Raw genomic sequence first — 27,393 nt, 5'->3', positions numbered from 1 at the left:
TTACTGCAACTGTCCCTTGATTTAGGTCCCACCATGCTTTAACTTTGTTGCTAAAAGTGAACCCCATGTAAAATCATGTTTCAAGATGCTATTGTGAAAGCTTTGTCTAGGAATGAAGAAGTAAAATAATGACAATTTCACCTTCTTTTTAGGGTGTTTTTATGATTCTATAAATAACAGACATTTATTGTATAAAATGAGAAAGTACACAAGAAAATTAAAACATAATCCCATCACATTGAGGGAGCTTAATATGTTGCTGTATAAAAAATATAAATATATTTCCTCAAAAAGTTATGTCATGATATACATACAGTTTTGCAGCCTGCTTTCTTTGGAAATAGATACCTTTTTTAATCAGTAAAGATCCCTCTGGTATAATTCTTAATGACTACATGATATTTCATTTTATAGCTGTAACCTAGGGTGGTTTTGATTCATCTCTCACTGTGTGTTACCACGTATGATTTCTCTATTAAAAAAGTCATCGACATGAATTTACATTCTTCAGTTCTCATGCTGCTGATACATATATTAACTCTTGGTCTATACCTGACACTTCAGCTGTCAGGAGACCATAAAGAAACTGGGAGGCCTAAAAGGGCTCACCCTTAACTACGAAAACAAGTGCTTTTCTTAAGTGTTACTGGTACTCAGCTCTTTCCATCTCTCCTTGTCTCTGTCTCTCTCTTTCCCTCCCTCCTGCTCATATTCATTCTTTCTCTTTTTCTTTCTTCTTCTCCTTCCCCTACTCTCCCTCCTCCTTCTCCTTGTCTTTCTTCTTCTTCCTCCTCTTCTTCTTCTTCTAAATATACCCTACCTACCCTGATTCCAGATCATGTCGGATTTTTTTGTCTTTCCATTATGATTCTTACTGTGGAACCTGGTATCATTTCCTTCTATGGGATTCTCACCATAGAATTTTTTTTTTCCCAACGGAAACTGCTTAAAAAATATTCTCTCTGTTCCATCAGTAAAGCTGAGTCAAAGTTTGAGCCCTCAAAAGAGCTGCACTTGTGGGTCAAGTGGGCAGGGCTTCCCCATGTGCCATAGCCTCTCAGAGGAATATTACTCCTGATCCCAAGCATATACGTGCCTTCTGCTGATGAATTTTTCCTTCACTGAATTCTAATTTCTAAGGAATATTTAGGTTTTCTTACATATACAAATCACACCATTCATTGATAATGATAATTTTTTCAAGATTATAACAATTCCATCTTCCAGCAGTATAAGTATTTCACAATGAATTCAGGGATTTAGATTTTAACTTGAAATTCATTTCTGTGCTCGTGCTGTAAAGAACTTACATGCATCTTTTACTCCTACTCTGCACCCGTTCGTTTTTGACCCTCAAGTATGACATTACCTCATATGTGGTTCCTGGAGGTATTTTTCTATCAAAGTGCAGAATCTCCTGCCATTTCCCTATCTCTGTAGTTATCTGTGTCTTCCTGTTGACAGGTCCATGTGTATAATGGAGTGTTGGTGAGACATCTCTTCTTAAACCAGGCATATTTTTCCATGAACCACTTAGAAAAAAGTGTTTTTCTTTATATAAGCCAGAAGTACCCATTTGTGATACACAGCATACTTTCCCTATTATGTTTATTGTTATTGTTTATTTTTATATGTGAAATGGAATTGGAGGGACTTTGCCAAGGTCTTCCTAGAGCAACAAAGAAACGTGCCCCCCCTACACACACCATTTAAGTGGCCAGAAGGTCAAGGTCAAGCACGAACCTCTTTATATATTTTTAAATAGTTTATTGATTATCCCTCCCTATTCTTTAAATGAATCTTAATCCTCCAAATGCAACAAGAAGCTGTTTCTACATTGAGGCATCTCTGAAATGTAAGAACAACATGCCATTAGTCGGCCAGGTCTGGTTTGGATCAGCTAATACACTTTGCAAAGGGGATTATCTAAATTAAGCTTTGCTTCCTCCCCAAGGAATGTCAGGGGTTGTGTCTGGGTGTGTGACTTACCAGTTTTGAGTGTAATGGGGCCTCAGCTGCCAAGTCAGTGAACTGGCCCTTCAGAGGGTCCACCACTTCTTTGGCAGAACATGGAGGAATATTTTATGTACAGGATTATACTACACAACCATGCTGAGAGGTCCTACTGATTTACATCCTGACAAATTAAACGCATCACTTGTAGGGTTGAAAACAGAATTTTGGCCTTATTAGATTCACTTCTTTATCCCCTAAATGGCCAAAGGCACAAAGCAAGAGCAGAATTAACAACACTTGCTCTGCTGTTTGTTTTCCTAACAGTCTAGTTGGGGGTGACTCCAAGAAGCTTTCAGTTTGCTTTTTTAAGGATTTTTTTTTAATTGGATGCTATCCTAATCTCAAAACTTGGTTTTGTTCTTTACCTCAAGGAAATAGCACTTAGAAGTAAGAGATTAGTAACTGGCCCATATAATTGAAATTATACAATCAAGAACTCAGGAAACAGGAAACATTAATATTTACCACACACAGAGGGTTGGTATGACAAGGTGAGACATGTAATTGTTAACTTTTATTGGATTCCTCCAGTATATTTCCTGCCACTTCTCCCCAAAAAATAGAAAAGAGAGGTAGACAGGAAAAGATATCATAATGCAATTCCTTCAGCTGAACCAAATATGTAGCTGCATCTTTTGGTGTAAAGGTTTAGTTAGCTGACCAGGTTTCAAGGCACCTGTCCATCTCTGACTTATCCCCAACTTTTTCCAAGATTGGAGCATAGCCAGGTGAAAAAAATATTCTAGAAGAGATTCTTCTGCCTCACCAGGGTTTACAGGAAGAAAAATCACTACTCCATTTGTACAAAGATGGAGACCTTGAGCTTTCTTGATCAAACTTGTGTTGCATATGCAGAATGAAGATTAGGGAAATCTTCAATAAGATCATGTAGAGTGAAGTAAAGGCACAAAAGTGGTGGTCATTCTGACATAGTTTCAGCAAAATTATCTGCTGCCTAGCTATCTAATATCAGGCAGGTGAACATCTGAGCCAGGTGCTTTACATACAATACTGCTAATCCTGCAGCTAGTCCTCAAAGTATCTACTGTTATTTTCATTTTATATAAGGAAACTCAAAGTCAAACAGGTAACTTGCCCATGACCAACAGCTGATATATGGCAAAATTAGGGTTCAAGTCCATGATGATTTTCTGTCTTAATTATTATAAAAATATTCCTCCAATGTGATGCAGCCTCAGGATTAACTGATGTAGTTGTCAGGTTATCCTCTTACCATAATCAAATACAAAATCGAAGAAAGGCCAGTTGTTTTTGGCCTATTCCTATAGATCATTGTTTGTTCCTTCTAATACAAGAGTAGGAAATATAAACTATTTATTTTATCTTGGGAATTCACTGAACTTATGTGACAAGCTTCATCTGTCTTCTAGCTAGAGGTTGTAGGAAGTTATTAAGTTAATTTTAAGTGATTGCAGTGTTTATAATTTCAAGATACTAAATATACCTTGCTAACAAATGATTGTAATGGAATAGTGAAATATTGCTTTTTAATACTTAATATGCCTAAATAAATGAAAAGTTAAGTCACAGTCTTTCTAATTAAAGTTATCCTCCATTTGATAAGTTCTTTACAGAATACTAAAGTAAAATCACAACTCATCAGTCACTCTTGATGTTGTCTATTCCATCTTCTAAATATTTTTCCAATCTATCTTGTTCTTTCTATTTACTGTGACTCCGTCTTAGGTCAGAATCCCATTAATTTTTGTCTCAGCCATTGCAGTGACCTCTTTGCGAGGTTTACACCTTCTGTCTCTCAAACCTATCCAAAAGTCTGCCAAAATTTTTTCTAAAATTCAAGTCAGATTATTTTTCTTACATTTTTAGGTCTCTACATACACTAGTTCAGCCCAACTTTTAAATCTCTAGATAGCATCTGCCCAACCTCTTCTGATTCTCTGTAAGGGACTGAGGAAAGTTCAAGATCTTTAGCATGAAACAAGGTCCCATGATCATTATACTCCTAATTTTATAGCCTTACATTCAGAAGTCTTACATTTTATAAGTATGGTCTAATAGCTAAGAACAGGAGCTCTGATGTCAGACTGCCTGGGTTTGCCTTAATTCTGTTGTAAATGACTCTGCCACATATTATTTGTGTGACTGAGCAAGTTGTGTAAACTCTCTGTGCTTTGGTATTCTCATTTGTAACATAGGGATGATGATAGGTGTGCATGGAGTTGATGTGAGGATTGAGTTATTGCATATAAAACACTAAGTGCAGTGCTTGAAACACATAGTAAATGTTTAATCATGCTAGTTGTTCGTATCACATTGAAGACGATGTTTTTTCAGACATGTTTGATGTTTGCCTTGTCTGGAATGCCTTGTAGTTCTTTATTCAACTCACAAATTTCTGTCCCTTCAAAACTCAGTACAGGGACTTCCCTGGTGGCACAGTGGTTAAGAATCTGCCTACCAATGCTGGGGACATGGGTTTGATCCCTGGTCTGGGAAGATCCCACATGCCTCAGAGCAACTAAGCCCCTGCGTCACAACTACTGAGCCTCGACTCTAGAGCCCGCAAGCCACAACTATTGAGCCCACATGCCACAACTACTGAAGCCTGCGTGCCTAGAGCCTGTGCTCTGAAACAAGAGAAGCCACTGCAATAAGAAGCCCGCTCATGACAACGAAGAGTAGCCCCCGCTCCCTGCAACTGGAGAAAGCCTGTGCCCAGCAACAAACACCCAAAGCAACCTAAAAATAAATAAATAAATAAATTTAAAAAATAAAAAGTATGTTAAAAAAAAAAATTCAATGCAGATATTACCCCCTCCAAGAACGTTTTCTGACTCTGCCAAATAGATTTGCTCACTACAACTTATAACACTTTGTTTTTCCCTCCCATTACTTCACTTATCCCATCACACTGTAATGTGTGTGTGTGTGTGTGTGTGTGTGTCTGTGTCTGGAACACAGAGACTGTGTTTTATTTATTTCTGTCTCGTCATGCTCCCAGGCACAGTTCTCTACACACACTATGTATAGTATTAAATGCTTTTTGAATGTTGACTGATGAACTGGCAAGTGAACTGGCAAATGTCCCAACAAATGTCATTTATATATATACACACAAACACATACACACACACACACACACAATTTTAAAAATATTTTAATGGAAAACACAGAGCATATACTTTACATTAAATGTTGTAAACATATTCATTGTTCTTAACGTAAATAAAATACAGATGGCTTTTATACCACTATTTTGCATCCCCAAAAGCCAATTGCATGGCAGCCAAGGGTATCAGTCCACATTCTGAGGTTCGCTAATTCTTCCCAATTTTTTCATCTCTAGACAGCATCTTCTCAGACCATTCTAGACTCATGACTGTTTACTACATCTCTCTGATTAATAAAAAATCAACACAAATTTAACTGATTTAAATGTTAAATTGTATACAAGTATATAAATTGAAATTCAAAGTTCCTAATTCCATATTCCTCCACCCCCTGCAGAGAATCATCATTAACAGATTAGCAGTTTGGTGCCTATTCTTCCAGACTTTTTAATGAGTATGCTAAGATATACATGTGTATATGGAGTGTGCATATTTATCTGTGTGCCTATAGAGATACACACCCATTTATAATTACACATATGCACAACTACATATTTATATCATATGTGTGTATTTGTCTAAATTGTAACTATTTTTTAAAATATTTATTTATTTATTTATGGGCTCTGTTGGGTCTTTGTTGCTGCACACAGGCCTTCTCTACTTGCAGGGAGCAGGGACTACTCTTCGTTGTGGTGCACGGGCTTCTCATTGCGGTGGCTCCTCTTGTTGCAGAGCACGGCTCTAGGCATGCAGGCTTCAGTAGTTGTGGCACGTGGGCTCAGTAGTTGTAGGTTGCAGGCTCTAGAGCACAGGCTCAGTAGTTGTGGCACATGGGCATGTGGGATCTTCCCAGAGCAGAGATCAAACCCATGTTCCCTGAATTGGCACACGGATTCTTAACCACTGCCCACTAAGGAAGCCCCTGTAACTATTTTTTAAATGCTGGGTTTATTTCTACTTTATAACAATTTATCATGGATATATTATACATGTAACTATATACAGATATACCTCATTCATTGCTAGAGATGCACTAAAATTTACAATTTAGTAGAATTTTTATGTGATTATTTAAAATTTTCAAAGATACTAACAAAGTATCTGTAAATTTTACATTATCGCTTAGCATACATGGGCTTCCTAACGTCCCAAAACCTTACTAGCCAGTTTATTATTCCTGTCTACTCGAGAGGGTACATTGTGCTTCTTTTCCTGGTTATTGACCATTTGCATTCTTCTTCTGTGACTAGCCTATTCATTTTTCTATTAGATTGTTTATCTAATATCTTTATTTCCTTATACAAGCTCTTTAATGGAGGTTAAAATTTTGTTGTATATGTTGTAAATATTTTCTCGTTTGTCATTTATTGTTCAGTCTATTTTTTACATAGGAATTACGTTTTTATGTTATGAAGTGTATATATATTTTTTCTTATTGGTTTGTGGCTTCCACAATATATTTAGCTTATTCTTATTTATCCCAAACTTTAAAAAATTTATTTGGCAATGTTTACTTGTAGTGATCTATGCTTCTGTTCCACATTTGAATTACAGAAATATTTAACTTCATATTTTGAGAGAAATTTTACTGTAATCAAGTTAGAAACTTAAAATATAAATTTAACCTGAACTTACTATGCCCCTGTTTGAGTGGGGGAAAGAGATCATTCTTTAAAAACCATATTTGCAACACATGTTGACACCATACAGTTTAAAAATAATTTAAAAATTGAAACATCTGTAAGGAGATTCAGACAGATGAAAATGAGAAGGTTTCTATATTTTTAACATCCTCCTTGTTTGAGGGCTATATTTACACACATAGAGCTTAGGCAAGTGTCACTGCTGTGAATTCAGTTGCTGTTATGATAAGAACTCTATTGTGGGAAACAATTTGAAAGGGAGAGCTTTTTCCGTGAAAGTTTCAAGATGTGTTCAGTGATTTGAAATATTTCCAATAAGATATGTTGGAGGAGGCAGACTGAAAATTAGGGGATAAAGTCAACCAAAAGCTTCAAATAGGGCTTTGTGTACACTCAATTAGAACCTTTTACTGATGTTAAAGGCCTAGATTATTTTGTTTATTTTATTCTTCATTAAAGTGCACCTCTGCCTCAAACTAGAAGTTAAGTGCCAAAATTCGATGCATGTCTCTTCTCAAAGTGTTTCCAGAAAGATGAGAAACAGGAAGTACTGAGAATCCTGTGAGAAACTCTGTCTTTGGATTTCAAGTTCAATTTGAATAGATTTAGGTGCACAGTTTCATAAGTTGTAGTCCATAGAACACTAATCCTAAAGGATGCATCATAATAAAACTATTTATTTAATTTAGGCTTCCACAAAACTTGACAGTAGAACTCTTAGCGGTGGAATGCCTAGTAAAAATATACCAAATGCACTCTGGAAAATTGTGCACTGCAGTTTGGAATCAGCATCCAGGTTTTGGATTATGCATTTAAACCTAAACTAAACTTGTTGCTAAAGGCTGTCATCAAGGAAAATATGACTACTTTGCCTGTTGAGTTTTACCGCGGGCTGTCATGTTGTCCTTGAGATCAGCCTTTGTATATAGAAGTCTCTGTGCCCAGCTGAGATGGCCTCTCCCAACTGACCTGGATAGGGAAAATGTAAAAGAACCAGTAAAAGGCCTCAGGACAAAATGGGATATGATCAATATATTGAGTAAGAAAATTCAATTCAATGGCAGAGAGGTTAAGGTAGAGTGGTACTTAGGAAAATCTCAGTTCAGATTTTTTTTAAAAAATGGCTTGGCAAAGAAATTTTTTTATACATGGAAAAGATGGATAGGTGGAAATATTGTGAAAGACAAGCTCCCAAAAATAACCAGATGGAGAGCAGCAAATAGTAGAGAGATGTTAAGTTGATGCCTTGATTCTTGGCGAAATATAAGTGGGTGGAAGTAGGTAGAGATGACGTTACACTAAATCAAAGAGATGAGACACTAAAGCTAGTTTTCATAGCACTGGGTTGTCATAGGTAGATTTCTAGTGTGACAAGTTAGAAGACGTGGCTTTTTATTTTGGTCATGACACAGTGTGTACACAATTGTGTACAGGGTATTTGGATTCTGTAAACTGGGGCTTTTAATATCTGCTCACTCTGTATCACTATATTATTTAAGAATCACAGGAGATAAGGGTTTTAAAATGCTACACAACTAAAACAGTGTATTACGACAATGTGATTAGTAAGTAGAGATAGTATATGAATATTTTCTGGCAGAAGAGTTTTGGATACAAGCCAGTTTGGAAATAGTGAGGAAGGGCTGACTTCCCATGTAGATAACTAATGGATGAGAGGTATCAAAGAAAAGAGAATAGTATTTTTGGAAGCCAAATATGAAGAGAAAATGGAAGGGAGGAATGAGCAGTGTCAAAAAGATATCAATTTTGGCTGAAGACGTCTAAAACGTTGTCATTAATATAAAGAGTATCTCTAGTAAGTAAAGTTAATAGAGAATTTACTAGAGTACAAAAGTTATTAAAGAGAATTCAAGTGAAGAGATGAGATGAGAAAATGACTGGAAGAGATAATTAACTGCTAAGATCTGCCATTTGGGAAACAATGAGACGTCTCCAATTTGCTTATAGTTTGTATGCATATTATTTTTTAATGCATATATTTTATTCCCAATCCAGTGAGATGTCTGATGCACAGCAGGCTTTTTACTTCCCCGAACAGTCCCTTCTTTACATGAATATCTATTTTAAGATGACAGGCTATGTTGATATCTTTTGATACCTGGTAGTCATGGTGCATTAAGGTTGTTTGGTGAATTATGAAAATTAACGTTCTTTCCAACATGCTAAATGTATACTCCTTTTACACTTGGGAAATGCAGGCCTTTTCTTCCACAAGCCAGTGTTGAGAATTTTCTCCTCCGGCACCAGGACTTCTTTGATCAACTTTCTATTCTCAGTTCTTTCCAAAATATCCTGAAAATCAAAACAAAACAAACAAACAAAACACTCCTTTACTGACATCTCAGATAGTAGCCATCTTTTAGTATATGTCTTCCTGAACAAAGAATGTATCAAAAGGAGAAAGTGGAAAAACACAGATGAAAAAAAAAGTATTATGTGTGAAATAAAAATTTCTGATGGCTGCTTTTGTTCATTTGAGGTTTTGTTTTTTTTTTTCTTTCATTTTTTCCTTTCATTTCTCTCTGAAAATAAATCCTTAGAGGAGTAATAGTGTTCATTTTATATTTTACATAGTACTGAGAGCACTGTTGGCACTTAGTAACTAATAAATGCAAGTTATAACTATAGCATGATATTTTCCAAACCAGAATGTTACCTACTAATTAGGAAAAATGAAAAGCCACTGCTTATCTTATTTCAGGAACAAAATGGTAATTCAGAATTTTTATCCAGTATTTTATGACTACACATCCAAATGTTGTTCTTTACATTACAGTTAATTCTAAGGTTTTCTTGGTAGTATAGTATAACTCTTGTGAATTTAAAAGAAAATTTTCTTATAAGTTAACTGACTCTATTTTATGGGCATTTAACATCTGATCATAACCCTAGGAAGAGAAACAAAAATAATTAAAAAGTAAACTGAGAATGAGCTAAGGCATCCGTTGTGGTTAATTCTCAGATCTGAAGGCCAAAAATTAATGGTTACAGAGAAAACCTCCTCTGACATCCATAGCAAGTACACTAATCACTTAACCAGTGGGTGGGATAAACTTTTTAACCAATAAAAAGGCTTTTGGTTTTATTTTGTTTAGTTTTGTTTGTTTTTTTAACTACTAACTTTTCCAGCAGCAGATTATTGACACAGAAGAAAACACTAAAAGACAGTGAATCATACCTACTCCTTTAGAGATACTCTCTTTCATCTGACTCTGACTTCCTTGCATGAATTTTTCATTTCCAAAAATTTAAAAAAATATAAATGACCATCACATTTTCCCCAAATCATTATACCCAAGATCTATCCAAATTCAGTTTGCTTAATAATCAGTTAGGACAGGGATCCTTTTACTGTCCTGTAGAATGAAAGCAACTCAAAATAGAGGTGTGGCTTTTCTTATCATGCCCCTAGTGGGTCTCAATGTGAAGTCTTCATATGTCATTCTGGGCATGCTACCAAAGGTGTTATACATTAGTAAGGTCTTATACATGGAAGCATCCCAGTGTTTTTCAGTCTTGGTTCAATAGGCAACTTTCCTTTCATGTTCTGGGACACATTCTCTTGGAGGACAGGTTTGTCGGCAAAGATCTGGAATTGCCATTAGCAGTTCTCTCCACACTTCTTAATCTGTGTTACAGACAATCAGATATTCCAGCTCATCTGCTGCTACATGGAGTTGGAAAATTTAGCTCTTCAAACATGCTCTATTTTATGAGTTAAGTATTAAGTTTAAAACACTCCCCAGTGTCTCCTTTTTGAAAACTTATAGGAATGATTCAGTGCTATATTTCTCCAAGGTAAATTAAGTGCCCGGTCTGGTATGTTACATTTGAATAACACCTTGTAAACTAAGGACTGGTTGAACCTTCTGAAAATAGAACTGAGAAAACTGAATAAGGCTTTTCTCTGAGGAATACTAGTATATTATACACTCTATAAAATATAAATGCTTTTTATTTCCAGTCAGTTGCTAGGAATGCTTCTGCATTCTCTATCATTTTTAATGTGTAATACGCAAGGGGAGTATCCTGTGAAGAGTTCTGAGAGAAGGAAGGTTCTCAGTTGAAGACTGCATCACTCTGAGCAAAGCTTCCCAAGTCCTTTTGTAAGACCATGCCACCAGCCTAACATAGTCTTCCTTTCCGGAACCAATTATTCAGTGATTTGGAACTCGCAGTGACTTTAGGCCTTATCCTGAAGCTTAGATTGAGAGATGAAATAAGCTAGTGGTTATGATACAGGACCAGGTATCAAAAATCCCAAGAAATGTAATTCGTTGTGACATTAGATAGCTTACTTTCTGGTCCTGTGGTTTCTTCATCAATATGCTATTCCTTGACGTCATGAAACTATTGTGAGATTTAATCACTGTGAACATTTCAAGAATCCCAAATGAATGAAGCAAAGTAAATATCTATATTTTGTTCATACTTTCTTTTTTCTGAACTACTGTTTCTATTTCTTATTGGACTAATTTCCTTAATGAAAATTATACTATAATTTCTCCAGACAGGGTCCAAGTCAGCTACCCTGGATATAAGATACACCCCAGGAAATAAACATTACTCTAATAATAAGTGATCTAATAATTCTTCATTTCACGTGCTGTGTATGTCACTCCTGTGTTTTATTTATATATATAAAACATATATATATATTATATATATATATTTATACTCACATATAATTTTGAGTCTCTCACTTAAAAAATATTTCCATGGTGAAATACCTAACTAAAATTTCTCACTTTAAATAAACTCAGGAACTAGTTGAATCACAGTTTTTTTGCATAGTATTTTTAAAACTAAATCTTATCTTCATTTCCTTGTAGTTTATTAGAACATAAAATCTTTGAAATGGAGGGAAAGCACAAGGAAGAATTGGACACTTTAAAGGAAGAGAAAGAGAATCTTCAAGGCTTGGTTACTCGTCAAACATATATAATCCAGGAACTGGAGAAACAATTGAACAGAGCCACCACCAATAACAGTGTCCTTCAGAAGCAGCAGCTGGAGCTGATGGACATAGTGCATAACCTTGTCAACCTCTGCACTAAAGAAGGTGGTAAGAATTTCTTCCTTACTTTGGTATGGTAAATATTTTATTTAATATGGAACAAGCAAATATTCAATTTAACTTTCTAAGTTGCATCAATTGCTGTGTAGAAGCAACAGGAAAACTTTATTCTCAGAAGCATTTCATGAGGTTTACACTGACAATTTTCTGTTTTTAACTTCAGAGAAAGTGTTCATAAGCTTGAATTCATGAATTTTCAGTATCTTTCTAAAAGAACTTTCTAAATTCTTTTTTTTTTTCCTGGTCTTTTTAGCCTTAAATAAAATCTACTATATTGTCATGGATGAATATGTGGTATCATGGTGTTAGACACTTAACTATACAGGACAGAAATTGGCCAATATTAAAGGTTAGTTCAGAGCCCTTAGGAGAGTTTCAGGAGAGTTCCCATTTTAAAACTATTTCTTTTGCGGAGGAGGAGAGGGAAGAGTTGCCTGCAGAGAAAAGGCTATATAGAAGTTCCTAGTAAACAGTTTTGAGGAAGAACGATATAACAAATATAATTGTTATTAAAAGTCTGTATTAAGATTATTTATGCAGTCCTATGTGGAGAAGACCTAACCAGGACGTATGGGCAGATTTATTCTAGTGTGTCTTCATGACAGTAGAAATACAAATTTTTAATATCACTAGAATATCTGGAGCCATTTAACCATTGGAAATATTGCAGGCCTGTGTCTCTTTAGAAGACATCCATTCATCTGTCCATCTGTCCACCCACCAATTATTGAGTAAATACCTCTGTGTGCACTTGTCCACGTCAGGCAGAACCTCACCGGAACCTCAGGATAGCTCTTCAAAGTTTGGAGCTTAAGGTCATCTTCTGTAGTTCTGCTCGCTAATCAGTCTTTCTGTGAGTGGACACAGAACGGTAAATGGTGATGAGTGAAAGAGAACACCACTTACATCTGAGAGTGATGGTTATCGTTAAGTTGTGACTTATGTGACCATTCATGTAATGGTTCACTGTGCATATGCAATACACATAATTGGGGGCTCCTTTAATTTAATAGTGGACTTGAGCTATTTGAAAAAATAGCTCAGCTCCATACTGTCATGAATAGATATGAATATAGAGGATAACTCCATATTAAGTGATCTTGTTTTAAAGACATTTAACATTTCTCTATTACACTCCATTACCTTGAGTTATATCTCCTTTAGATAGTCTAAACAAGCCCTTAATATACTTTGTCAAGAATATTTTTTAAACAGTGAGTTCCCAAAGCTCTATTTGGGTGTGTTCAGAAATGTGATTGGGAAGGGAAAAACCTGCTAATCAGTTAGAGCCTGCCAAAACCTTGAGTTAAAGTCCCCTGAAAGAAAAGCATGGTAGAATTTTGCCAGAGAATTTTAATAGAGCTCATGAGTATTTAGAAATTAAGTATTAATATGAGACATATCTATTCTCATATTGAACTGAATACATTTGGGGAAAGATTGAAAACATATTTTTCTTATCATCCTGAGACGTAATGCGCATAGAGTTGAGTAGTTCTTTTTTTTATAATGTTAGAAATATCAAGCCCTGGTGATTCTCACAGAGCTCATATGTCTGCCTACTTATCATAATTTCACTTCTTTTCTAAGTATTTGTCTAATAAATATGTCTTTAAACTTTTGGAGGCAGGAGGGTGACTTTAAAATTCCTGGCTAGTTTTGGTCTTTAGGTACAATGTCAGGCAACCAAACATCTGTCCAATTCAAGAAACATAATTTATTGAATAGTTATGATGGCACTCTTTTTTTTTTTAATTTTTTTTTTATTTTTTTATTATCTTTTTTGGGGGGTACACCAAGTTCAGTCGTGAATAGTTATGATGGCACTCTTGATAGATGCTACCCGTAGCATCCACTCAGGGTATGAGAAAAGTAACTATGTCTATTCTGTGATATAGCATATCCAAAAAATAATAATAATACTACAGAGTGAGACAGAAATTGTCTAATACTTCAGACCTCTAGACACTTATTTTCCTTTTAATGATAAAATTCTAAAATAAATCCTGCCTTAACTATAGGATTTGTAATCCTAATGTAAGCTTCTTGCCCCATTATCCAATGGATTCTATGTTCTTATAACCATAGATTTTATTTGCTTCTTGTTAATCTTTTTTTTTTGCTTTATTTCCACAGTTAAGTATTCTACTAAGTATTTGGCCATCTAAGAACTCATAAGAGATACAAAAATGGAAATTGCCTCTCACTAAGTTTTCCATAAAGATTTTAATTCTTTGTATATCTTCATTTTCATTGGCACCATCGTCTTTAGTTATGGTGAATTTAAAACTTTAAATGACTAATTGCATAATATTAGATTAAATATCAGTTACTAAAATGAATTTTTATTTCATTCTAATTCTATAACACGTAAGTAAAATCTTTCCCTACTTAATACCAAAAATTTATTTATCAAGTAGATCTATTATTTATCAAAGGTTATATATAAATGTTCTACTTCTAAATATAAATATGCAAATAAGCCTAAAATAATACATCACAATAAATGCATCACTTTTCTAAAATGTGTATTTAAAAAAAAATACAAAGAGTAGTCTTCTGAAAGATTTTCCTAAAACATGAACTGTGTCATAATCCAAAAAGCCAAAAACTTTAATTGACCTTAAGTGTCCTCTTGTTCTAACTTAACTCAGTCAGTCATCTAAGGAGACAGCCTGAATGTAATACTACAAGGCAAGAGAAAAAATTTGTAGTGATTTTTTTTCTGTCATTGGCAACTAATGTAATCTTTATGAAGCTGTCTCATCATTTATAAAGTCAGGATAATTATATCTGCTTCACAATAATAGTCAGAGGATTAAATGAGATACTGAGTAAAAAAACAAAAGAATGTGACATAGCTGATTCATTAAACATTAATTCCTTCCTTTTCCTCCAAGCGACAAAATTAAACTAAATGCAAACATTAAGCACTATCTACAAGTAAAATTTCATGGAAAATGTCTGACTACAGTGCTGTAGAGTTTCTGACTGTTGACAGTCATCCAAGCCCCTCCTTTTTAGCTTCAGTTTTCTAATCTTTAAAATGGAATCATAATACATACCTGATGAATTCATAGTAAGAATTAACAGGTTTGTATAAAACACATAGTATTTTTGTTTAGTTTCACAGAACTTTTCCAACTAAAACATATGTCATAATTATATTTAAGCTAAATACAATTAATAAACACATTTTCTGAAATAGTTCACCAGACCATCTTGTTCTGAATAGGCAATAGTGGTACCTATTTTAGGCAAAAAGTCATTACAAACTGAATTGTGTCTGTTTTGTAAGATTTCTGGGTAGCACATTTATTTTTGTCTAACCTTTGTCTGCAAACACTTGGTCGCAGTTATTCTTATACACATTACCACTAAAGAAATATTGCTCTCAATATTCTCATAGTGTTGAAGCTTAGCTGATTGCTTCATGTTTTTGGCAATTCACAGTTATTATGGGAATTAAGTAGTTTACATTGATAATGGCATGGAAACAAGGTTTGTAATTCTTTGGGGGAGGATAATCAGGTACAGTGACTATCAACATTCAGCTGTCATCTCTGTTCAGAGGTGACTAAAGCATCATCACATACCTTGAACACACACTAGACAAACATCACATTATGTGATCAAGAATTTAATTACTAACAAACCATAAAAAAATAAAAAAAATTAAAAAAAAGAAAATAGTATTTAGGCTCCATCATAAAATTACATTGGCTGATTGTCTTACTGTCCGAATCAACTTCGAACGTACTCCTGCTATACCAAGGTATGATTCATAAATTTATCATTCATTCAAAAAATAGTTATATAGCAATTTTTTTGTTTCAGATTATCTTCTGGGGATAAGGCTATCCATCCATTTTTATTTAACAGTTATTTTCTGAGTTCCTGTACTATGCAAGATACTGTTTAGACCACCGAGAAGAGAGAAAAAATGTACTGTCTGTGGCTTCAAGTAAACTAGAGTTTGGTGGGGAAAGAGATAGGTAGACAAACAATTATATTCTGTAATCGTTTGCTAGAGGTGAGTCCATGGTACCAGGGGTCTAGTGAAACACACAGGAGGAATATTGAAATCATGAGAGGAAACAGAAGGATGAGAGCAGAATCTAGTATCTGAGGAGTCTTCTTAAGGATTTTGTTGAATGCTTATTACGATACAGGCATTGCTTAAGCTTTATGTGTATTAACTTAGCCCTCACAATAACAGTTTGAGGGAAATACTGTGGTTAGTCCCATTTTACAAATTCTGCAGGCAATTTGAGTATTTCCTAAGGTTAGGTAGCTGGAAAAGGTTGAGCCAGGATTAGAACATAGGCAGGATGGCTCTAATGGGAGATAGTGGCTAAGTCTTCAACATGAAGAAAACACAGGATAGTCCAGAGAGCACAAATAAACAACACGCATATTTGCCAGGAGTCATGAGAATGGGTGTGGGGGGTGTATACCTAAATGCATAACCTAATTCTCATAATCAAAGACAGGATAACAGTGAAAGATGAGGTTAGAAAGATAAAGAAGCTGAATTTTTTCCTTGAAAGCAATAAGGAGTCATTGTCAGTATATAAGGACAATGGTGACATTATCATTTTAGAAATATCTCCCCAGTCACAATATAGGAACAGTGCATTGGAAAGTTGACAAGCCTGGAAATAGAACTAGATGGATGTTTTGACATTATTAAAATATTAACAAATACTTAGAGAGTATAAGCCAATCTTCTTAGCCCCTTGCATATATTAATTCATTTAATTTTGATAACTCTATAAGCAAAGTGCTATTATTAACCTTATATGACAGATAATGAAATTAAGCACAGAAAGGTAAATAACTTCCAAATATTATACTACTAGCAAGTGAGCAAGCTGAGATTTGAACCCACAGAGTCTGGTTCTTGAGTTTGCACATTATCCACCATACTATGATGGGGAGAAAAGGTAGGTTGGTGGTGGTTTTCGTCAGATTCTCAAAAGGATCTTCTGGGAGAGAAATAATGAGGTCAGGATCAAACCAGGGCAAATGGAAAGGCAAGTGGAGGGGACATTTGTGAACAAAGAAGAATTAGAATCAGTAAGAAATAACCACTTATTTAGAAGTAGACTCAAATATATTATAAATTCCAAGTTTCTGAGTTGACTAATTTTGATGATATTTCTTCAAGTCAGCAACAGACTTTAAGAAGAGAAACTGGCTTTGGGGGAAGATTTAGTTTGAGGCATTAGACTAAGGTGACTATGGGACATTTAGACTCTGGAAGGCAGGGGAATGGGAGTCTGGAGTTCAGTAGTGAAATCCTGATGACCATATGGATTGGTGTGTCCTCAGAGGAGACAGTCAGTAAAGCCATGCAGCACATGAAATAATTGAAAGTGTGTATAAAGCAATAACAACTGTTTGGGGGTTATAAATCCATTCAAGAATCTGATAAAAACTAACCTACCCAAGAGAGTAGCACAGACATATATACACTACCAACTGTAAAATAGGTAGCCAGTGGGAAGTTGTTGTATAACAAAGGGAGTTCAACTCGAGGATGGAAGATGCCTTAGAGGACTGGGACGGGGAGGGTGGGGGGGGACTCGAGGGAGGGTGGGGGGGGAGTCAAGGGAGGGAGGGAATACGGGGATATGTGTATAAAAACAGATGATTGAACTTGGTGTACCCCCCAAAAATTAAAAAAAAAAAATTAAAAAAAAAAAAACAAAAAAAAACTAACCTACCTTTCTTTCCTGCTTAGTGCGAACACCCTGGCACAAATCTATGTACAATTTCAGAGAATTTACAGAATGAATTACAGAAATATATAAAATACAGAAATTGCATAATATATTACAAGCTCATCTTAAAATAATAAGAATGTAAAATCAAAGACAGAAAGGACAGATAAAAGGAGACCAAAATAGGGGTTATAGCAGAGAGAAGAGAGTGTTATGAAGGGTCTTATTTTAGTGGCAAATAAGCAGAAAGGTCAAATGAAAAAACAGAGTGAAGTGAACTTTGGAACTGGGCTGTCACCTTTTATAGGGCGAGTTTGAGTGAACTGTAGAGCTCAGTTGCATAGATTGAAGACTAAAATGAGTAAGATGAAGTGAAAGCACATCCAAATGCTGAATGTGAAAGGGTAGATAACAGTTTTGGGTAAAGAAGCACACAGGGTAGAGAGGAACAAAAGAAACTTAAAAATAAATACCAAGAGACATGAGCATGTTTGTATACTTAGTTCCTTAATATGAAGTATAAAAATTTCAAATCATAAGGAGCTTCTTTTGAAGTTCATTTTAAAAGTTTCTTTCAGATCATCTGAACAAGATAATGACTGATACTACAAATTTTTAAGTGATCTCAATTATTTGGTTTAAAGTATCTTTCCCAGAGGCTGATTGCAGTGGTACGGAACGTTTGATCATTATTTTCGGTCTTCTGGCCTTCTGAAAAGGGGAAATGAGGCATTTGCTTCCTTACCGGTGCTGAGGGGACATTTGGCTCTGTTCTCAGAATAACTCTACCATCTGAAAGGAATTTACCTCCCGTGCAGTGTCTACTGAGTTTGTGAAGTAAATCATTCAGTCAAGGGATGAGATAGTTTGAACTCCTGCAAGTCCCTTGAGTTAAGAACGACTCTTTAAAACATCACGAGCGATGGGAGGAAATTAAAACTTTTTGAATGTCACTCAAATAAACATTGATAAAAATAGAAAATATCATTTTTATTGATAGTAAAATATTTGGTTTTTCGTTGACTACTTGTAATGCACGATTTAACATTAGGTAGGAAGAGAAAGAAAAATACAGGAAGTCATCTGCTGAACACTACAGTGAGCACTTGTTTCCATTTAATGAGGGAAATGCTTTATCTTGACAGAAAATTATATGTCAAACATTTACAATTTCCTTAAAATGAACCACACTTCTAGCACTTCCTTTCACAAAACCTAATGGCTTAAGGGGAAAGTGACTATTTATTTTTGGAAATGGTATGTTTCTCCTTTTTGATGGAGCATGTTATCAGCCTTTTGAAAACTCGTAATTTCTGTAAAAAAAAAAAAAATTGTGTGAATAGCAGATAGCCAAACTAATGATAACAAAATAAAAAATAATACAGTCCTTGACCTCTCCCATGAACTATTTCTAAACCACATCTTTTGGGGGAGATTTGAAGTTTTGTGGTTAATTCTCCTTTGGAATTAGAGTTTCAGTTTCAGAAACGAAACTATCTGAAATGAAAAGGGATATCCCCTGATTCCAGCTGGGCCTGGAAGTTACCAGGGTGAAAGGCCATGAAAAAAAGTGTTGCCTTGATGTCCTAACCTCACTATGAACAAACACTGTTCCTTCTCTTGTACTTTCATGGCCTGTACTTTCATGGCTAAAGCAAAGGAGCACAAAATATTTTGAATAGAATTTTAACTAAATCATTTCCTGGACTCATCTGTACCCAAGTCAAATTCAACAGTTTTTTTCTAAGTCCAGGGACAAAATGGGACAGTGGATACCAGTTACAGATGAGCAATGATACTTTGTACTAAGCCAAATAGCACCTATAATTACTCAGAAAGAAAGGAAAAAACGTTCTGTTAACATGATTCAGTATGTATGTATCACAGCAACCACAGAGTGAAACCCTTACGAAATCTCTTATGCTTTAAGAAGGGAGAAATAATAAACCTGGAAAAATGTTGTTGCAACTTTATAGTTGGGCTTAAATATATGTAAACAAAATATTGATTTTTAGCATAAGATTTTTCTAAAAGTCAAATACATAGACTCTTTAAAACTGTTGATTAAAAACATGTTTAGCTTCCTGTGGGAGCTCATCATTTATTTTCAACTAAAGTATACTAGCAATATGACTGCTGCTTTAAGTACATTGGAATCTCATTCTTCTACTGTCTTAGATGTTCACGTTCTGAGTGGGACCATCTCTGGGAAGGAATCACACTAATATGTGACCTATCAAGAATAGATAAATAAATCATAAAATTTTTCATGAATTTATGATAAGATTAAATTATTTAATTTCATACCAATTAGGTCAAACCTCTTTTAATTTTATCATATCTTTGAGTGTACTTATTATTTTTAGGTTTGAACCTTCAGTTTTTACAATCAGCATGAGTTCCTTTAGAACAGTAAGTCTGAACTGTGGGTTTAATTTTAAGTGGAAATTTTGTTCTAAAAGAAGGTTTTGTCAGTTGCTTTGGCCCCATGTAACATACTCGCAAGTGCTCAAATAAACTGAATCTCAGCCATAATTAATCTAGCCTGTGTCCCTAGAACTAGGACTTAGATTCAAGTGGTCTCCTCACCAGTGTCTTGGAGCAGCTATGACATGTGCCATTGAGAGGGTGGGCATGGTGGTCTAGAAGGAAGTGGAATAAGGACAACTGATGTGTAGTCCCAGTGCTGCTGCCACATCGCTAAACATAAAAGTACTACACACCTTAGAGTTTGCCTGGTATCCTAGACAAACTCGTGCATTGTATGACTCCTACCAATCATTCCATATCTCCTCTTGATTTTGTGTCACTCATAATAACTGAGGAAACCCATACCCCCAGCTGGTAAAGCAGTATTCTTCAAGTATTCCACCACAAGAGTAAGAATCAAAGTGACATGCCTGTGGTGACAGTCAGCCTTTATTTAAAACTTCAGAGTGACAGGTTGTTTTTTGTTTTTTGTCAGTTTTCAAAAGCATCTGGCAACTACTCCCCATGTTCACAGCATTGCCCAAGGACTTTCATTCCATTTTTAATGGCTTTTGCTGAAATCAATTATTTGTCCACTCATAATAGTGCACAAAAGATGCCTTTTAAGTCTTCCCACATGCGTGAGAAATCTTTTGTTCTAAATCAATATATTCCAGTCAGGCTGAAAACATTACATGGGAAATTAACACATATGAAACACCTGATATATCTTTGTTAATGAAATGACCTTCGAACAAATGGCAAGGATCATGTAGCACTCATAACTGCCCATCAGGGTGCCCAAAGGGAAAACACAGGAATGAATTTTATAAAAAGTGAATGATCACTTGATTAAACAAAGATTGTGTGTAAATCCATTTTCAACTTCTAGTAATTTTTTTTCATTCTTGGTTGCTCTAAGTGTAACATGCATTGAACATACATTCAGTTATATATGTGAGTCTTCACATTAGCAGAGTGTTAGAAAAATTATTTAAATGTACTAATCAAACAAAATAGAAATATATAGAATTACTTCATGTTTCATTAGTCCACACTGAAACAAGTACCATAAAATTAGCAATCCACCTATGACATACGGTACTCTGCATGTCCACATGGATTTGATCATTTATGTACCTTATACATAGGTCTCAATATTATTAAAAATTAGATTGTATATTTACCTACAGTTATATGTAATGAGTAATATGTTATCCAGATAATGTATATCTTTAGGTAGTAAAATTTTAAGATAATGTTAAAATATCGTGATGGCAAATTTTCTGCAGTGTTTTCATTCTCCTCCATTTTTTGTCTAAGAAGAGAAGATTAAATAAAATTAAAGCTTTTTCAAATAATTTAGTTCATTTATCACCAGCCTGAATTAATTTGCACCATAATCCTATGATGCCTTTGGAAAAATATATAATATAATTTATCCTTTATATCATATATTGCCCAAACTGTTATCATTTCTTATTTTTGCCTACTTTAAAAAAAATTACTAATTTTTCCTCATACCCACAAAAAACTTTTAATTATCAATTTTCTCATTGTTTTCAGGCCTGATTCTAGAAGATGAGCACACACACACACATATGCCCTCTCTTCCCTCCCCAACCAGCCCTCCTCTAAACTTGTAGCTTCTAGCAAATGGTTCACAGGCTGGGAGTTGAAAAATCAGGCTTCTGAGAATAATATATAAAACTAATGGGGGTAAATCCTGATCAGCATGACTTTTAGGGTATGGACGTTATTAACTCCAGTGTGGCTACTCAGGGACCTCTTACTTCCTAATCCTCTGTTTACTTTGGAAGTTGTGGGCCATCACTGCTTCACAGTTCTGTTGAGAGCTCCCATCTTACAGAAGATTCTGCCACCTGTGCCTCTCTTCTCTCTTCATCTCAACATTTTTCTTCTTTCTTGTCATTTCTGCCTCCTGTCATTCTTCCCGTACTTCCTGCTTCCATGAGAAGAGCCTATACCCATTTATAATTTAGGCCTGTCCTGATTCACCTAAGACCCTAGGAGGAACCTTTTCAGCTGAGAAGTATTGCTGGGCATTCACTCTGTGACAAGTGATGCATTAGAGTTCTGTTTTGGTTTGACATTACCTTAGAAGCCAGTAAGAAGTAGTTAAGATTTTTGGCTTTATAGTTAGACATCCACTACTTATAACTCTTGGTGAAGTTAGATAGCATGTCAGAGTTTCAGTTTTCTCATACATAACGTGACATGTTGACACATCCATCTCATAAGATGTTTATGAGTATGAAATGAAATGAAGCATATAAAACATACTTAGCACAAGAGATTCAGAGCTGAGCACATAGTTAGTATCCAATTAATGCCAGTTGATTTTATGATCATGAATTTATGATTAACTATTATTATAGTTCCACCAAGATGACAGTCAAGATTTTACACATTATCTATGAAGTACATACACATAAAGAATTTAAATGAGAGTAAAAACAGTTCTTTTTATAAAAAATTTAATTAAGGTAATAATGCAGCAAGTAAACAATGTTCCAGTGTTCCCTTATACCACAGTTAAGGGGACAGTGAGGAAAAGGAATAGTAGATTTTTAAAAAGGAAGCCTTTAGCTACTTAACCAACTTTAAAGTACCTATAAATATATGTTTGTTATATGGTGACATAGCAATTTATGTTATATATATATGTTAAAGAATAGGTAATTGACATTTTTGTAGGTTAAAAACAATCATGCCGAGACGAGATATCAACCCACAGATATTTAGGTTCTTATGCATATATTTTATATGAAATAAAATACCAATTTTGAAACTTTTAATTTATAAGCTTAAAGCTCTTATGTGTTTATATAGCTATACATATGTGATATGTATTTATGAAATCGTTGATGTCTTCCTCACCCACCCACAAAATATTGAAATATTGAATATTGCCTACAAACCTTTAAACATTTTTCTACACCCTTGAAATGCAAAATACTACCTTCTTCTACTTCTAAAAGTCCTTTCAAATAAATTAGGATACCAGGGAATTTCTTCCAGTGGCCTTTCCATGAAAATGCCCACACACCTGGCTGGAGAGTAGAGAGTCTAATCAATCAACTGTTCGCTTGTTTGCACCTTGTCAGATACACCGTTTTACTCATCTGTATGTTCAGTTACCTTCAGTGACCTGTTGTGTTGGAAATCATGGGCTAGGGGCTAGGGTCAGTTCCTAGCATTATAATCTCCTTTAATGCTAATGGCCCAAAAAGTACCACAAGGATTATCCTTAAACCAATAACGTGATCTACGTACATTCTGATGTTTGCTAAATACTGGAGAGAGATGAATGATTAGCCACATCTAAGATTTTACAAGAATAATGGAAGAATTGATCTCTTTATAGCAAGTTATTAGGAAATAGGTAGAATCAAGTGCTCCTGCTTTTTATATTGTCTCTGGTAGCAAGGCTGATTGTCTTCTGTGTTCTTTACTAGTTTTTCTGAGACTTAGAATTACCAATCGCACATTCCAGGAAGTTTTCTCTTGAGGGTTCATCTGAATTGAAGTGACCCTCTGCCTTAGCTTTCATGGGTCTTCCTACAAGTTGGCCCAGTGGCAGATACGCCATCTGGATTGCAATTGGGTAGACAAATGAAGGGAAGGGCCAGATAAAGTTAACAGCTGCTGGAGTCAGCGTCTCAGGTTGCTTATTGACTGAAGGCTGGCTGGTGAAAGACAGACATTCACCTGCTTGTGTCCCTGTTCTTTCCCTTTAGATCACAAAGATTTGGTTGTATAGATAAGGAATGAATAATGATTCCTTCCTAAGACTTTCTAGATTTATTTGCTGATATTGGTGTGGGTAAAGTCTTTGAACTGACATACCAAGCTCTTAAAATTTAGTTCAGATAGCTTTTTTACATGTTTTATTCATTCAGATTATCTCTTCTGAACAGCCTTCCCTAAGTCTACCTATCAGAAATAGAGTGTAGTCTCCTAACCTACTCTCAATGCACTTGATACATACCTCCAAGACAGCAATCGTGTGCATTATCTCTGTTTGGTATTATATTTAAACTGGTGACATTAGACTGAGAAGCTGTTGCTAGCCATCCTGTGACCAGGTAGAGGGTCAACAACGAATGAGTCAAGAAAAAGATAAGGAAATCAATTCCTGATTACACTGTTTGAAGCCTGGTCATGCTTTCCCTAAAGCTCTATCCTAGATTGTTCAGTTACATGATTCAATAAATTATCTTTTTGCATAAGCCAGCTCGAGTTGGGTTTTTCCCTATCATGGAAGATACTATTCATGGATATAGTTCTCATGGGATATCATGGAAGACCTACTAATGGGTCGTTCTCTCATCAGACTGTGATCACATTAAAGATAGGTTGTGGTTTTTTTATGCCTATATCTCCATTGTCTAGAAAAAGTCATGCAAATAGCAGATGTTTAATCAATATTTACTGAAATTGTTAATATAGGATGGGTTAAACTAAAAAGAGACAGGAGGCAGTCTTTTTAATTGAGATGCCAATTAAAAAGCCTCAGTCTGTTTGTCTTATATTTAGGCTTTCATTAATTTTTAACAATGACAACTGAGGAAAGATAGTGGGATCAGTAAGAGAAAAACAGAACATTGATTTCAGAAGAAAATATTAGATAATATTAAACAAATGAAAGTTGGGTTAGCATCAGGAACTGCTCAACAGACAGGTAGAAATACGAATCAGAGGTTATGAGAGAAGCAAACATACGGTATCAGAAATGCTTGCATCTTAGAAATCTGTGTAAAAGTTTGAAGCCATGGAAGGTAGTTTGCAAAAATAGCAGATGAAAAACGAATAGAGATCCAAGAATAGAATCTTGCTGAACATCTATTGGTAGGTGAGGAGAGGAGCAGAACCCAATGAAGAGGAAAGAGAAAGGACAATTAGAAAAGTAGAAAAGGGACTACAAGAGGTCAACACAAAAGGTAAGGGGAAAGATAGGCAAAGACAACTTCTGTAGCAGAAGAAGGTAGAAGAGACCTATTTTAAATGGCTTTGATCTTCATAGTAAACCATAAAACAAGGTAATATATAAATAGTGAGAGAAGGCAGGAGTGAGATTTAGTCTTGAAAAAAGTAGAAAGATTTGAAATACACTTTTCAGGAAATGTAATGAAAAATCTGTTAGAAATGACCAAAGGTTTGACTGAGCAGCATAGAGAACACAGCTGAGTTTAGAAGGCACACATTTGAATGGCATTAAATAGCCTCATTTTAGTGTTTGCAATCTAGAAATTGGGGTGAGAACGTGAATAAACGTTCTTCCTTGGGTCAGGATTCACCCAAACAAGGGGTTAGTGGCTCAAAGGACAGTGGAAGGAGTGCACTAGCAATTCCACCTGAACCGTTCTTTAATGCCTCACTCTCAGACTAAAGATAGAAAGACAAAGGAGGCTAAGAAGAGGTGGATAGTAATGGTGGGAGATCTAGACTCTCAGAGGAAAGACAAACTCATTAAGAATTAAAAGAATGGGAGAGGGAAAAATAAGCGTATGTGGTCAGAAAAAGAACTTTTAGATGTAAAGATCATTTTAAAAAAATTCATGCTTTTAAACCATTGTATTATTATAACAAGTTAAACCACTTTGACAGATAGCTAAAACACCTATATCAGGTATCAAGATTTCTCCTCCCTGCTCTGTCCAGTTGATGCTTCTTTTATCTTCTTCCATCAGGTTCTCCATGTTTGTCTCTTGTCATTTATCTTATATTCCTCCAGGTATTATATTCCATCTCATTGAATTTCAAGACTTCTTACAAAAATTTATCCTTAGTTCTGACACTTGCAATGTTCAGTTAATTCATCTTTGTTACTGTTTTTCTGTGTTTTAAAATGTTTACTATGTCCAGTTTTACAATAGCTAATCATAACACTGAATTTCAGGATTCTCCAACATTTAACAAAAAAAATAGTCATGAATATTGAAGTCGTGAGATAAAATCTCTACAATTAACATATTGGTATATACATCATATATCATTTCATCTGAAATAATCTTTAATTCTTAATAGATAAAGCTTACAGTGTACAGCAAGATGAGATTACCTGGGTTTTTTAGACTTAAATTTAACTATGGTATGACCTGATGTAGTGAATGAATGAAATAAGGCAATTAGCCAACTCTGACAGGGAGAGGCCAGTTCAATATAATCCTAAATGTAACCAGTCAATTGGAACTTCCCTGCATTTAGTCAGCTACAGTATTTGGATTTGAGGGTGGAAGACAGCAGCATCCACCACTCCATTGAGTGGATTGTCTAGCCTTCCACAGCCTGAGAGTCCTTTCCATAAGAAAGAATAATAATATAATGTTGCCATTGATGATATTATTATTACCATAACAACAATAACTACCATTTCTTGGTACTTATTATAATTCAGTCACTCTGTATTATGTAATTTACATTCTTGCCTCAGAGATATGTATAAGTGCCCGACTTTATAGATTAAAAAAAGAAAGAAAAACTCTGCAAATCAATCTACCCTTATAGAAGGAGTCTTCAGACCACATAATATAATACAAATGTTAAAGGTAAATTCTGAATGAAACTTTTAAATTGCTTTTAAATGCTATAGTACTCTAAGATGTAGCCTGGATCAGATTTTCAAGCATAATATTACTAATTAGTAAGTAATTAAAAACAAGCAATCTAATATTCTGGAAAGAATGTATTTAAATTTTTCAAAAATACCAAACTATATTTCAAGGAAATGAATGTCTATATCAGATACATTGCCACAACAACAATGACAGATCCATAGTATAACCATAGTACTAGTTGTACCTTTTACGGTAGACTCCTCAAACCATTTTTCCAGTTATAAGACTTACAGTCATAGTTTGAACATTTTTATAAATTAGTTTCCAGAAAAATAAGGTAATACCCAACTTTTCCCTTTTTTCTGTGTTACTGAAAATGTGTGAAAGTAGCTTCCCTTTTCCCACACAACAGCCTCTTCACTCGTAACATCCTGAAAGGGAAAAGAAAAGGGGAAGGGAGGTGGCAGAGAAGTGGGAAGGGAAAGAACGTATTCTTCTTACATAACTAAATAAGGGAGGGCAGGAAGTGGTAAATGGGTTTACCATTGAATTTCTCTTGACCACATCTTCCTGTGTTGTTCATCCCCTCAAGGGATTATAAATTTTAGTTAGTATTTCTTTACATCCTTTTTTTTTTTTTTTTTTTTTTTGCCTCTGATTTGGTACAAATCAAATTTCAACTTTTCAACAGAAGAGCAAGCATTTAGAATTTAGGAAGGTTTTTTTAAGAAAAATAATAGTCCATTTAGCGTAAAATAAGTAAGC

At 34.9% G+C, this 27,393-nt stretch overlaps 1 protein-coding gene across 4 annotated transcripts in view; it reads left to right on the top strand.

The window, feature by feature from the left end:
• The window catches only part of ANGPT1 (angiopoietin 1), a 266,903-nt gene that overhangs the window by 175,873 nt on the left and 63,637 nt on the right, over positions 1-27,393 (top strand). For 3 of the 4 annotated variants that reach the window (XM_057736145.1, XM_057736149.1, XM_057736147.1), the window contains one exon: positions 11,608-11,840. In XM_057736145.1, coding sequence (XP_057592128.1) covers positions 11,608-11,840 — 233 coding nt within the window. The remainder of the gene's footprint in view (positions 1-11,607; positions 11,841-27,393) is intronic. The other variant, XM_057736146.1, reaches the window with a different exon arrangement.

This window comes from Hippopotamus amphibius, chromosome 5 (genome assembly GCF_030028045.1).
Source record: "Hippopotamus amphibius kiboko isolate mHipAmp2 chromosome 5, mHipAmp2.hap2, whole genome shotgun sequence".
Classification (NCBI taxonomy): Eukaryota; Metazoa; Chordata; class Mammalia; order Artiodactyla; family Hippopotamidae; genus Hippopotamus; species Hippopotamus amphibius.
Note: the sequence above shows the minus strand (reverse complement) of the source record. Positions and strands in the feature narration are given on the sequence as shown.